Source organism: Ovis aries, chromosome 14 (genome assembly GCF_016772045.2).
Source record: "Ovis aries strain OAR_USU_Benz2616 breed Rambouillet chromosome 14, ARS-UI_Ramb_v3.0, whole genome shotgun sequence".
In the NCBI taxonomy this organism is placed as follows: domain Eukaryota; kingdom Metazoa; phylum Chordata; class Mammalia; order Artiodactyla; family Bovidae; genus Ovis; species Ovis aries.
Genome location: NC_056067.1, coordinates 21,324,097 through 21,336,511, shown reverse-complemented (window position 1 = coordinate 21,336,511; position 12,415 = coordinate 21,324,097). Strand labels below are relative to the sequence as shown.

The 12,415-nt window shown below is 37.7% G+C and overlaps 1 protein-coding gene across 4 annotated transcripts in view; it reads right to left on the bottom strand.

The window, feature by feature from the left end:
• RBL2 (RB transcriptional corepressor like 2) overlaps window positions 1-12,415 on the bottom strand; it is a 46,467-nt gene that overhangs the window by 2,622 nt on the left and 31,430 nt on the right. For all 4 annotated transcript variants that reach the window (XM_060398343.1, XM_012189779.4, XM_060398344.1 and 1 more), the window contains 7 exons: window positions 10,227-10,496; window positions 9,755-10,035; window positions 9,486-9,662; window positions 3,923-3,994; window positions 3,155-3,260; window positions 2,105-2,310; window positions 1,329-1,493 (listed from right to left, as the gene is read on the bottom strand). In XM_060398343.1, the coding sequence (XP_060254326.1) occupies window positions 1,329-1,493; window positions 2,105-2,310; window positions 3,155-3,260; window positions 3,923-3,994; window positions 9,486-9,662; window positions 9,755-10,035; window positions 10,227-10,496 (1,277 nt within the window). The remainder of the gene's footprint in view (window positions 1-1,328; window positions 1,494-2,104; window positions 2,311-3,154; window positions 3,261-3,922; window positions 3,995-9,485; window positions 9,663-9,754; window positions 10,036-10,226; window positions 10,497-12,415) is intronic.

Sequence of the window (12,415 nt, the reverse complement as noted above, 5' to 3'; positions counted from 1 at the left end):
TTTATACACCATAATTTATATAATAGGTCCATGACAGTTTAAAAATGAATACTTATTCCCCCCCCCGATTCATACAGAATACACCACCTTGTCCTCACCCAATCCCTAAGGACACTTACGGTTACCATTCATTCACTGAACAGATCAGGCTGTGTAGCTTTCTGCTCTTTTGTCTAGGAAGGCACGCATTAGAAATATAATAACGTTCATTAAGTGGGGTTTCAAAAAAATTATAATGGTATATTATGTACTGTTCAGTCCACATTATGTCTTACACCTTCTCATATCAGTATATACGGATCACTTATCTAACTGCTACATAGTATTCTGTGGTAATCTGCATCATAGTTTAATCCAGTGTTAACAATTCCTGAGTTTTAACTGGGGTATTTAGACCATTTATATTTACTTGCTCTTTGTTTGCTGTCTTATTTTTTTGGCCGCCTTTTGAATTGAATAGTCCTATTCCAATTTATTTTTTCTGTGTAACTTTTTAATCCGTTTGGAACCTAATTTGGTATGGGATGAAAATCTACTAATAGGGAAACAGAGCAATGCTCTCCCCACCATCTGTCATCCATCTCTCCATGGTATTGACATTGTGTTTTTTAGGAATCTGCATGTGTTTTTCCTGTGCCATTTGTTATCTATGTGTGTTTTCTGAACAATCTTTATAAGTATCACTTAAGGACCTTTAAGATCTAGCTGCCTCCTTAAGAGTAAGTAACATATGATTCCCAGAGCTCTAGCCTTACTGCCTCAAGGACTTGTTTCCCTTTCTTGTCCACTTTATCCTGGATGCCCTTCCTTCCACACCTCAGCAACCTCCTAATTTTTCATCTGTTAAGGCTTGACTCAAGCTTCCCTACCCACTGCAGACTGAGGCAGATGCTACCACTTAAATCGGTGCTAATGTGCGTATTGTTATAAAAGGCCTATTTCTCCCCTTAGACTAAGAATTCAAAGGACAGAGACAGTTCCTGTCCCAGAGACAGGCACTGAGTAATCCGTCAAGGGATCTGGATTTTCTTTCCCTGACAGAAATTTGGAATTTTAAAGTTTTACAAATGGGACAAAAAAATATAATTCCAGATTTATAGCAGAATGTTCAGATGCGCAAATAGGAAAAAAGGAATGAAAATCCAAACCCCTTTCCCTGTTTCCAACTTGAAAGTTCTCCCCCAAACCCTTGTTTCCTGCTGCTCTAGGACCACTGGTTGCTCTTCCTTCGTGGATCCCATCACTCGTGTGCGTGCTGAAGGTTTCCCAACAACCCTTAGAATCCCGAGTGTGGGGCTGGTAAAGCCCAAGCTCTACATTAGGCTCACCTTTGAAGGACTGTTGCTGAAGTAGTAGAAAATCTTTTCTCGAGGAGAAAGCATCCCTTCATTTTTATGTGGGGAAATGTAGACAGGATGGTTCTGAGACAACTGTATTCGGCGAGGAGAGCCTGTTCTTACAAATGGATAGGGAGAGAGTGGAGGAGCATCCATCTGTTAAAAAAAAAAAATTCTAAGGTAAACAAAATTCCTAACCAGTTACTTTTTTGGGAAAATGGTCATTCTTGCTGAATCAGTGAAGAGTTATAACAAACTAAGTGCTTTATGAATGGTAGATAGTGACGTATTCGGGGCAAAAATTAAACCTAAAGAAAACCATACATGAGGAATCGGTTAAGTGCTTGCTTTGTGCCACTGTTTTAACCATTTTTAATATATTAGGTCATTTAATCCTCACAACAACACTATAAGCAAAGGACTATTTCTATTCCCATTTTATATAAAGGAAACAGTAGGCACAGAGAAAGTTAAATAATTTGCAAGGTCACCAGAGCTGGCAAGTTTGGGGTAATTTCAACTTATGCAGTCCGTCTCATATGACTATATACTTTGCAGGGAGTCCAATCTTATTCATGTTCAACACTTCACAACAGTAGAAGTCATGTTCATTAAGCAAATTATTTCTGTTAAAGACTTTCTCAGTTTTATTTTACTTAACAAAATAATTATTTGTCAAACTAGTTTACACAGAATTAGCTCAAAAATGTGATTTCTCATTCCTCACAAGTTAAAAAAAAGTATGAAATAATCCTCCTCAAACTTACTGCATTTGCCTGTGAGTACTTCATGGCAAACGTTTTAATCTGTTTGATATAGATGTTGTTGTAGAACTGGATGAGGTCTCCCCTCTCTTCCTCCTCTACGTCACTGTTGGCCCCCGTGAGGCGAGTCGGGGTAGGAGGGGCGCTGCTCGGCTGTGGGACTGGCAAGGTGCTGCTGGACCTCATGACAGGACTGGAGTCTCTGCTGGCTGTACCAGGTAGAACAGAAGGTGTTAAACAGGGAGACTGCTGGTGCAGTTTGCTTTTAAAAAGAAACTTCAGGAAGAGGAGGGTGAACAGCTACCCGTTCTCCTTGTTAAACGGCAGCAAATGGGCCCTCTACACCGAGGAGCAAAGCACAGACAAGGGATTTAGTACTAACTCTGTGTGTGTGCATGTTCAGCTGTGTCCGACTCTTTGCGAATCCACTGGATGTAGCCCACCAGGCTTCTCTGTTCATACGTTTATCCCAGCAAGAATACTTGAGCAGGTTGCCATGCTCCAGGGGGTCTTCTCACCCCAAGGGTCGAACCGACATCTTCTGCTTTCCTTCATTGGCAAGTGGATTCTTTACCACTGAGCTACCTGGGAAGCCCCACTAACTACTATCATGCTATTAATGTAGCAAGGGCCTGATTAATTGACACCAAGTATTCATTAATTGTAGCAAGTATTCATTAATTGACACCAGTTTTCTAGGACCGAGCCCTGCATTAAGTGGTATAAACCAGCAATTAAGGATGGTATTTCCATAGCATGGTTTCTGTTGACATGCCACATTTTTCTGGAACTCAGGTCAACAAATGCCTGTCTTCCCTAACCTTTTCTAGTACCCCTAAAGAAAAATGTTTATGCACAGTGTGTCTCAAAACCATGGAATAAAGGACAACTTTGCTACTAAATTTAGAATTGTTTATTGTTCCAACAAATCTTTTCCCAATAAACTGTTTTCACAGTTTCTACAACAGTAATTTTAGTAATTCTTTAGTCCTAGACCTAACAAAAAGAGGAGCTGCTAATTTAGTTGTATGCATCCATAAAGATCCCACTTACTTCTGTCCCTGTTTAGTTCTGTCGGAGAATTCTGATGGCTTCTGCTGTCACTGCTGCCAGAATTTCTTCTTCTCCTTTTCCCTTTTATCAAAACACTTCTATACACCTTTAAGCAGAGCATGATAAGGCGACAGAGCAGTATCTACTGAGCACATCCTAGACTACACAGCTTTCACATCATTTAATTCTCACAGTTCCCTACAGTAATAGCTGTCCTGCTCAGGGGAGGTGTGTAAATGCAGCCAAGGTTATGTATCAGGGCCTGTCAGGCTTCAACTTCCAAGTGCTGCCTACAATACTACAGAGCAGCAATAATACCTAATTATAAAATCAAGTCATTCTAAGTCAGATACAAAGATCGTACCGACCTATTTCTTCGAGACACCTATATAGCATTAAAGGTAAAATGGGTTTTAAAATTTCACTTAATGCTATTTTGGTTAAATGTGTAGCACTGTGTGTCCTAAACCAGACTGAATTCAAGGTGACATAGAATCCAAACAGCAGCTTCCTAATTTACATCTATCTTGTAATTATCTGAATTAAAAAGGAATCAAATATTTTACATCATTAACTTTGGGGGAAAAGAGAACTTAAACTAATCAAGATGTGTGGCTGTCAATAATTAAATAAGATTAAAATAGAGTCCTATTTTTTATCCTGGAGAAGAGGCTACAGAATCACTTGGAGCCTCTTATAGTTAATTTTTTTATATGAATCAAAAAGACTTTCATCTTTATTTTCAGCCCTGAGGGAAAATGTAGTTACCTGGCTCCGGGCCTGTGGCTGAGTCCTATAGCAACGCATAATATTCTGGAAGGACTTGTCTTCTTTTGTGACCTGGCAAAGAATAAGGGTACACTGAGAATGAATTTGACTTCTAGCCTAATATAGTATGAGATGATTCCTGAACCTGCTCCCCAGTGACACTGGTGAAAATCGCATTAAAAAACAACCATTTAAAGTCTCTGGAAATGTCTCTAAAAAGCATACAACAAATGAAGAACTATATATTCAAGTAAATCTACTAATTCAGTAACAACAGAAGGAATATGTGGTATCTGAATCAAGACCTAGAATAAACCATAGTGACAGAAAATTCATTAGACGAATGAAAAACTAGATTTGAACTGGCAAAGGAAAAGTTTAATAAACCTGAGATGGAATCGTTCACAGAGCAGAGGATAGAATGAAGAAAAATTAAAAGTGCTTCAGAGAAATGGGGCATACCATTAAGCACATCAAGGTCACATAATGGGAGTACCAGAAGGAGTGAAGCAGGAAGAAATGTTCAAAGGCTGAAACCTTCTAAATTTATTTAAAAAACATTAGTCTTAGTTCAGTTGCTCAGTCGTGTCTGACTTTTTGTGACCCCATGGACTGCAGCTTGCCAGGCCTCCCTGTCCATCACCAACTTCTGGAGTTTATTCAAACTCATGTCCATTGAGTCAGGGATGCCATCCAACCATCTCATCTTCTGTCATCCCCTTCTCCCACCTTCAATCTTTTCCAGCATCAGGGTCTTTTCAAATGAGTCAGTTCTTCACATCAGGTGGCCAAAGTTTTGGGAGTACCAGCTTCAGCATCAGTCCTTCCATTGAATATTCAGGACTGATCTCCTTTAGGATGGACTGGTTGGATCTTGTAGTCCAAGGGACTCTCAAGAGTCTCCTCCAACACCACAGTTCAAACGCATCAATTCTTTGGCGCTCGCTTTCTTTATAGTCCAACTCTCCATACATGACTACTGGAAAAACCATAGCCTTGACCAGACAGACCTTTGTTGGCAAAGTAATGTCTTGGCTTTTTAATACGCTGTCTAGGTCAGTCATAACTTTACTTCCAAGGAGTAAGCACCTTTTAATTTCATGGCTGCAGTCACTATCTGCAGTGATTTTGGAGCCCCAAAAAACAAAGTCTGCCACTGTTTCCACTGTTTCCCCATCCATTTGCCATGAAGTGCTGGGACCAGTTGCCATGATCTTAGTTTTCTGAATGTTGAGCTTTAAGCCAACTTTTTCACTCTCCTCTTTCACTTTCATCAAGAGGCTCTTTAGTTCTTCTTTACTTTCTGCCAGAAGGGTGGTGTCATCTGCATATCAGGTTATTGATATTTCTCCCAGCAATCTTGATTCAGCTTGTGCGTCATCCAGCCCAGCGTTTCTCATGATGTACTCTGCATATAAGTTAAATAAGCAGGGTGACCATAAACAGCCTTGATGTACTCCTTTCCCTATTTGGAACCAGTCTGCTGTTCCATGTCCAGTTCTGTTTCTTCCTGACCTGCATACTGATTTCTCAGGAGGCAGGTCAGGTGGTCTGGTATTCCTATCTCTTTCAGAATTTTCCAGTTTGTGGTGATCCACACAGTCAAAGGCTTTGGCATAGTCAATAAAGCAGAAATAGATGTTTTTCTGGAACTCTCTTGCTTTTTTGATGATCCAACAGATGTTGGCAATTTGATCTCTGGTTCCTCAGCCTTTACTAAAACCAGCTTGAACATCTGGAAGTTCATGGTTCACATACTGCTGAAGTCTGGCTTGGAGACTTTTGACCATTACTTTGCTAGTGTGTAAGATGAGTGCAGTTGTGCGGTAGTCTGAGCATTCTTTGGCCTTGCCTTTCTTTGGGATTGGAATGAAAAGTGACCTTTTCCAGTCCTACGGCCACTGCTGAGTTTCCCAAATTTGCTGGTATATTGAGTGCAGCACTTTCACAACATCATCTTTTAGGATTTGAAATAGCTCAACTGGAATTCCATCACTTCCACTAGTTTTGTTCGTAGTGATGCTTCCTAAGGCCCACTTGACTTCGCATTCCAGAATTTCTGACTCTAGGTGAGTGATCATACCAAGATCTTTCTTGTACAGTTCTTCTGTGTATTCGTGCCACCTCTTCTTAATAGCTTCTGCTTCTGTTAGGTCCATACCATTTCTGTCCTTTATTGAGCCCATCTTTGCATGAAATGTTCCCTTGGTATCTCGAATTTTCTTGAAGAGCTCTCTAGTCTTTCCCATTCTATTGTTTTCCTCTATTTCTTTGCTCTGATCGTTGATAAGGCTTTCTTATCCTTCCTTGCTATTCTTTGGAACTCTGCATTCAAATGGGTATATCTTTCCTTTTCTCCTTTGCTTTTTGCTTCTCTTCTTTTCACAGCTATTTGTAAGGCCTCCTCAGACAGCTATTTTGCTTTTTTGCATTTCTTTTTCTTGAGTATGGTCTTCATCCCTGTCTCCTGTACAGTGTCACAAACCTCCATCCATATTTCATCAGGCACTGTCTATCATATCTAATTCCCTGAATCTATTTCTCACTTCCACCGTATCTCTGGTAAAGGATTTGATTTAGGTCATACCCTGAATGTTCTAGTGGTTTTTCCTACCTTCTTCAATTTAAGTCTGAAATATATCCACAAATTTTAACAAATTCCAAGTAGGACAAATGCAAAGAAACCCAGACACTTAGTAAAAAAGTTGAAAGCCAAAGAAAGGGAGACTCATGAAAGCATCAAGAGAAAAGCAACCTTTTGCTTACTAGGAAACTCTAATAAAGTAACAGATAACTTGTCATTAGAAACCATGGAAGCTATGAAACAGTGTACAAAGTAAAATCTAAGAATCCAGTATGTAACAAAATTATCTTTTGTAAATGAAAGTGAAATGAATCCAGTCTCAGCTAAACATGAAGACAGAAAACTTGCTGCCAGCAGAACCATCTTACATGAAAATACTAAAGCAAGTTCTTCAAACTAAAAGTAAGTGACCTCACACAGTAATTCAACTACACATGAAAAAACAAAGAGCAATGTAAAAATAATTATGTAACTGGAAAGAATACAGAATGTGTATTTCTTAACTGATTCTTTTAATTGTATAAAACAAAATATATACGTGAAGAAATGTGATGTTATATCTCAATAAAGATGGGACCAAAAAAAAGGCAGAGCAAAAATAAAAATACAAAACCCTAAAGAAACCACTAGTAAAAAAAGTTTAAAACTCAATACTGAAATTAAAATGCCATATTAGAAAGTATTTACTGCATGCCCATGAAAATGGAAGCAGTCAAGGAGAGGATCTAAAAGACATGAGACAAAAAAAAACAAAAAGGAAAATGTCAGACATAAATCCAGTTACAACAATGTTAAATGTGAATGTATTAACACAGTCAAAGGGAGAAATTGTCACATTAGATTAAAAAAAGAGATCCAACTATATACTCCATATACAAAAAGCACTTTAGGTTAAAGCAAACAGATTTAAAAGAAACGGATGGAAAGACGACATATCATCCAGCAGCAACTCAAGAAAGGTGAGTGGCTATACAAAGATCACACTATAAAATGGACTTTAAAACAAAAAAGTTACTCGAGATAAAGAGGGACATTTCATGATTATGAGGGTCAATCCATTAGAAAGATCTAACAATTAAAAACATACAGATACCTAATAACAGAGCACTAAAATACATGAAGTAAAAACTGACAAATTAATAGAGAAATAGACAATTCAATAATATTCAGAGTTCAATATCCCACTGGCAATAATGGATTGATCAACTAGACAGAAGATCAACAAAGAAACAGCCTTTATTAAGAAAAAAAAAACAAACACTAAAAAACCTTACATCTATAGATGTTAATACCCAACAACAGAATATATATTCTTCCCAAGTGCACACTGAGCATTGTCCAGGATAGACCACAAGCTAGGCTACAAAACTTCGATAAATTTAAAAGGATTAAAGTAACTAATACAAAGTGTATTTTGGAACCACAGTGGATTGAAACTAGAAATTAACAGAAATTTGAGAAACTCACAAATACATGGAAATTAAACAACACACCTAGATAACCAGTAAGTCAAAAGACATTAGAGAATGCTTTGAGATGAGTGAAATAAAGACACAACATACCCTAATTTATGAGATACAGCTAAAGCAGTGCTTAGAGGGAAATCTATAGCTTTTAATGCCCATAGTAAGAAAAAAGAAAGATTAAATTACCTATCCATCCATCTTAAGACACTAAAAAAAAGAAACAAACACAGCCTAGGGAGTCCCTGGTAGTTCAGTGGTTGGTACTTGGCACTTTCACTGCCAAATGCCTCGGTTCAGTCCCTGATCAGAGAACTAAGATCCCACAGGCCGTGTGGCAGAGCCAGGAAAACAAAAAGAACAAAAATAAGCCTCAAGAAAGCTTGAGGAAAAAAAAGAACAAAAGCAGGCAGAAAGAAGGGAATAATAAATATTAGAGCATATAATAATAAGCCAGAAAGTGGTTCTTTGACAAAACTAACAAAGTTTTCAGCTAGACTGACCAAAATTTTTAAAGAAGAGTGTCAAATTACTACTGACAAAGAATAAAAAGGACTAAAAGGAATATTATAAACAATGGTGCCAACAAATTAGAAAGCCCGGAGAAAACAAATTCCTTAGAAAAGATACACACTACCAAAACCGATTCTAGAAGGAATAGACAATCTGAATAGACTCATAACCAGGGAAAAAAGAATCATTCAGCAATAAACTACCCACAAAGAAAAGCATAGGCCTGAAATGTCCACTAATCAGAAGGTAAAATATGGTTAAGAGAACAATACTCCTTTACTAATCTACAGATTCCACATAATCTCTATCTGAACCCCACCTGACTTCTTTATAACAAGAAAAATAGACAAGTTGATTCTAAAATTCATCAAGAATGTCAAGCAATTTAGCCTAGCCAAACCTTGAAGAAAAAAGTTACTGAATTTGAAACTTGGACCATTTGTTTTAAAATGCATAATGTTATGTGAGTTTCACCTTAATAAATTATTTTTAAAAACAAAGTCAGATAATGAGTGTTAATGAGAATGTGGAGAAATAAGGACCTTCATGTACTATCTGTGGAACTGTAAAATGGTGCAGTGACTTCGGAAAATAGTCTGGCAGTTCCTCAAGCAGTTAAAAATGGAGTTTACCACATGACCCAGCAATATGCTCCAAGGTATATACAGAAGAGAAATGCAAAAATGTCCCTGCAGAAACTTGTATACACATGTTCATTAGCAGCATTATTTATAATAGCCCTAAAGTAAAAATAATCTAAATGTCCATCAACTGATGAATGGATAAACAAAATATCATATATTCATACAGTGGAATATCATATTCTAAAATTGACTGTGGTACTTGTCACACATATCTATGAATATACTAAAATCCACTGCGCTGTATATTTTAAATGGGTGAATTATTCAGTATGTGAATTTTACCTTAGTAAAGGTGTTAAAAGTGTTCTAAAAGTAAGGAAGTAGCATCTTTTTCCTTTTATATTCCTGATGGTACTCACCTTTGCCATCACATAAATGGCACACATTAACAACTGGTCCAGATGTCTGTCCATCATAAGTTCAGGACACTGAATTATGGAGAATTCAAAGCAGGTCCAGATTTTTTTCCTCAGTTCATCTGAAATATCCAATTTAGCACAAAGATCCCGAAGGCGGACACCTGCTAAGTGATAAACCTAGTAGATAAACAAAAATATTATATCTCAAACTTTATCTAACCCTTGTATTTCCCGAGTTGTAGACTTGGTGAAGGCATGTGAAAAATTACCTTCCTAAAGAAAAGCGATAAAGAGCTGGTCTTCCTGGGTCTGACACTGCTGCTGGTTAAAGGCAGGCCTTGTTTCGGCTGTGGTCCGCCAGGGGAAATCTGTTGAATGGCCACCTGACCAGGGACTTGCAAGGTTGTTCCTGTCACCTGTTGCGAGCTTAAGCTTCCAGCCAGGGCCTGAGCACTGAGGGGCTGGATGGAGCCAGTCACAGCTTGCGCTTGCCCCCCAACATTGACTTGGACTGGGAAGAACGTTATTCCTCCATTCTCATTGGCAATACCTAAAGTTTGTTTCAAAAAAAAAAAGCACAAAGAAAATGTTGATAATACCAGATTCTCCGGGCAGAGGTTTCCCCTTTTTCCCCTCCCAACCCCTTTCCCAGTCCGCGCTTGTCTCGTATCATCATTCCAGCCAAATCTCAAGTAATAAATGCCAGAGAAAGAACCTAATATCCAATTCTGCCTTCCTTACCTTGTACAGGAATGGTCACTGTTTGTCCATTGTTGGCTGTGACGGTGGCTGTTGCCATGGTGACCAAGGTCTGTCCAGGAACTGGTGTGACAGATACAGCCTCCCCAGATACATTCTGCATGGGGACAGCATTGACTAGAGGCTGCGGGGGAATGCGTCCAGGGGTCCCTCCATCCGTGGGGCTGTCATTCTCCACAAACAGTCGCCTTCTGGTAGAACTGGCTGTTGGGGAGCTGTACCTATCATACAGTGTGGTTGGAGATGATATGCCTAGGGTCAGAAAAAAGAAAAGATCGAACCATGTAACTCAAGGAGACAGATCTGACTTCCATCTAAGATATTATGCTCATAACTAAGTGTTTGAAATACATTATAACTGAAAAACAAAAATTACAGGAGTCACATCACAGCTAAATTCAATGGATGAAAATTCAACTGAGTACTATTAAGAGCAAAATTTAAAGGAAGGGTTTTTCTCTATTTGTCTCACACTGTTGCTTTTTTCACTATATCTTCTGTTAAATCAAACTAGACTTTTCCCTCCACTACCATGAGGTCTTGATTTAGGGGCATTTTGAATAACTATTTTTCTACCGTATTCAGTTTCTACCTAACACTAAGATAACACGATTTCACTGTAAAGCTACTCCTTGATATAAAGACTTGATAGACTTGAAATTACTGTGGTAATAAATATTTGGGGCATTTACTCTCCATTTTATGCATTTTCATCATTGTCATTTTTTACACATAGAAAGTTACTAAAATATAATAATGTTATTCAGTAAAAATGGACGTACATGTTTTAGATTCAATTAAGCTGAGTTTACTATTCTTTAAACAACCTTACTGAGATATGATTCACATATATTTCACCCACTTAGATTGTACAGTTCAATGGTTTGGGGTATATTACATCACTGTTTTTTTTTTAAGTTGTGATAAAATACATATAATTTGGCATTAAGTATACAATCTAGTGGTATCACATTCACAGAGGGTTTTGCTGATAGCTCAGCTTGTAAAGAACCTGACTGCAATGCAGGAGATCCCCGTTCAATTCCTGGGTTGGGAAGATTCACTGGAGAAGGGATAGGCTACCAACTCCAGGATTCTTGGACTTCCCTAGTGGCTCAGCTGGTAGAAAATCTGTCTGCAATGCAAGAGACCTTGGTTTGATCCCTGGGTTGGGAAGATCCCCTGGAGAAGGGAACAGCTGCCCACTCTAGTATTCTGACCTGGAGAATCACATGGACTGTATAGTCTATGGGGTCGCAAAGAGTTGGACATGACTAAGTGACTTTCACTTACTGTGCAGACCACCACTACCACCACCATCTTTCCCCAAAACTTTTTCAACATCCCAAACAGAAACTCTGTTAACCACTGTAGCTTCATCTGTTGTTAAGTTTGAATCCACAGCAATCTGAATTTTTGAGAATCATCCCTTTCTCTTTTCCATGTCTAGCTGTAAAAACTGCACGAGTGGGTTTTAAGTATTAAAATATATGTAGGGAGGTCATAAAAGGATTGATAGTATTTCTGACAGACTGTGGCTTAACATTTCAATTTCTTGATGATACAAAAGCAAACAAATTTACTAGATTTACATTTGGAACAAAGCTGTAGATTTAAGAAGAATACATTAATTATGATCATTATCTCTGGATAAACAAAAAAGTTCTATTGTATAGCACAGGGAACTATATTCAATATCCTGTGCTAAACTATAATAGAAAAGAATATGAAAAAAATATATATATATGTATAGCTGAGTCACTTTGCTAGATAGCAGAAATTAACACAATATTATAAATCAACTATAGTTCAATACAGTTTTTTTAGTGTTTCAAATTATGATCATTATCTTGTAAAATATTAAAAGACCTCATGAATATGGAAAAGTACAAAAAATGAAGTTTAAAGTGGATAACAAGCAGAAAAAGTTAAGCCATAATGCCTCTTTCAAAAATGAGGAAATTTTCATACAGATCATTCATATCCATTGACAATGCACTGACATAGAGAGACTTCTGATTTTAAAACTGATCTTCTATAGCCAGTGCTTATCAATTACATTAAAAAGTTGATCTAGAAATAATATCTTTCCAATGGCATCTAAGGATTTAGAACTTTCTGGATTTACAGAATTGCTTTTAAAAAAGTAGTTTTATCTGAAGTATGTGTTG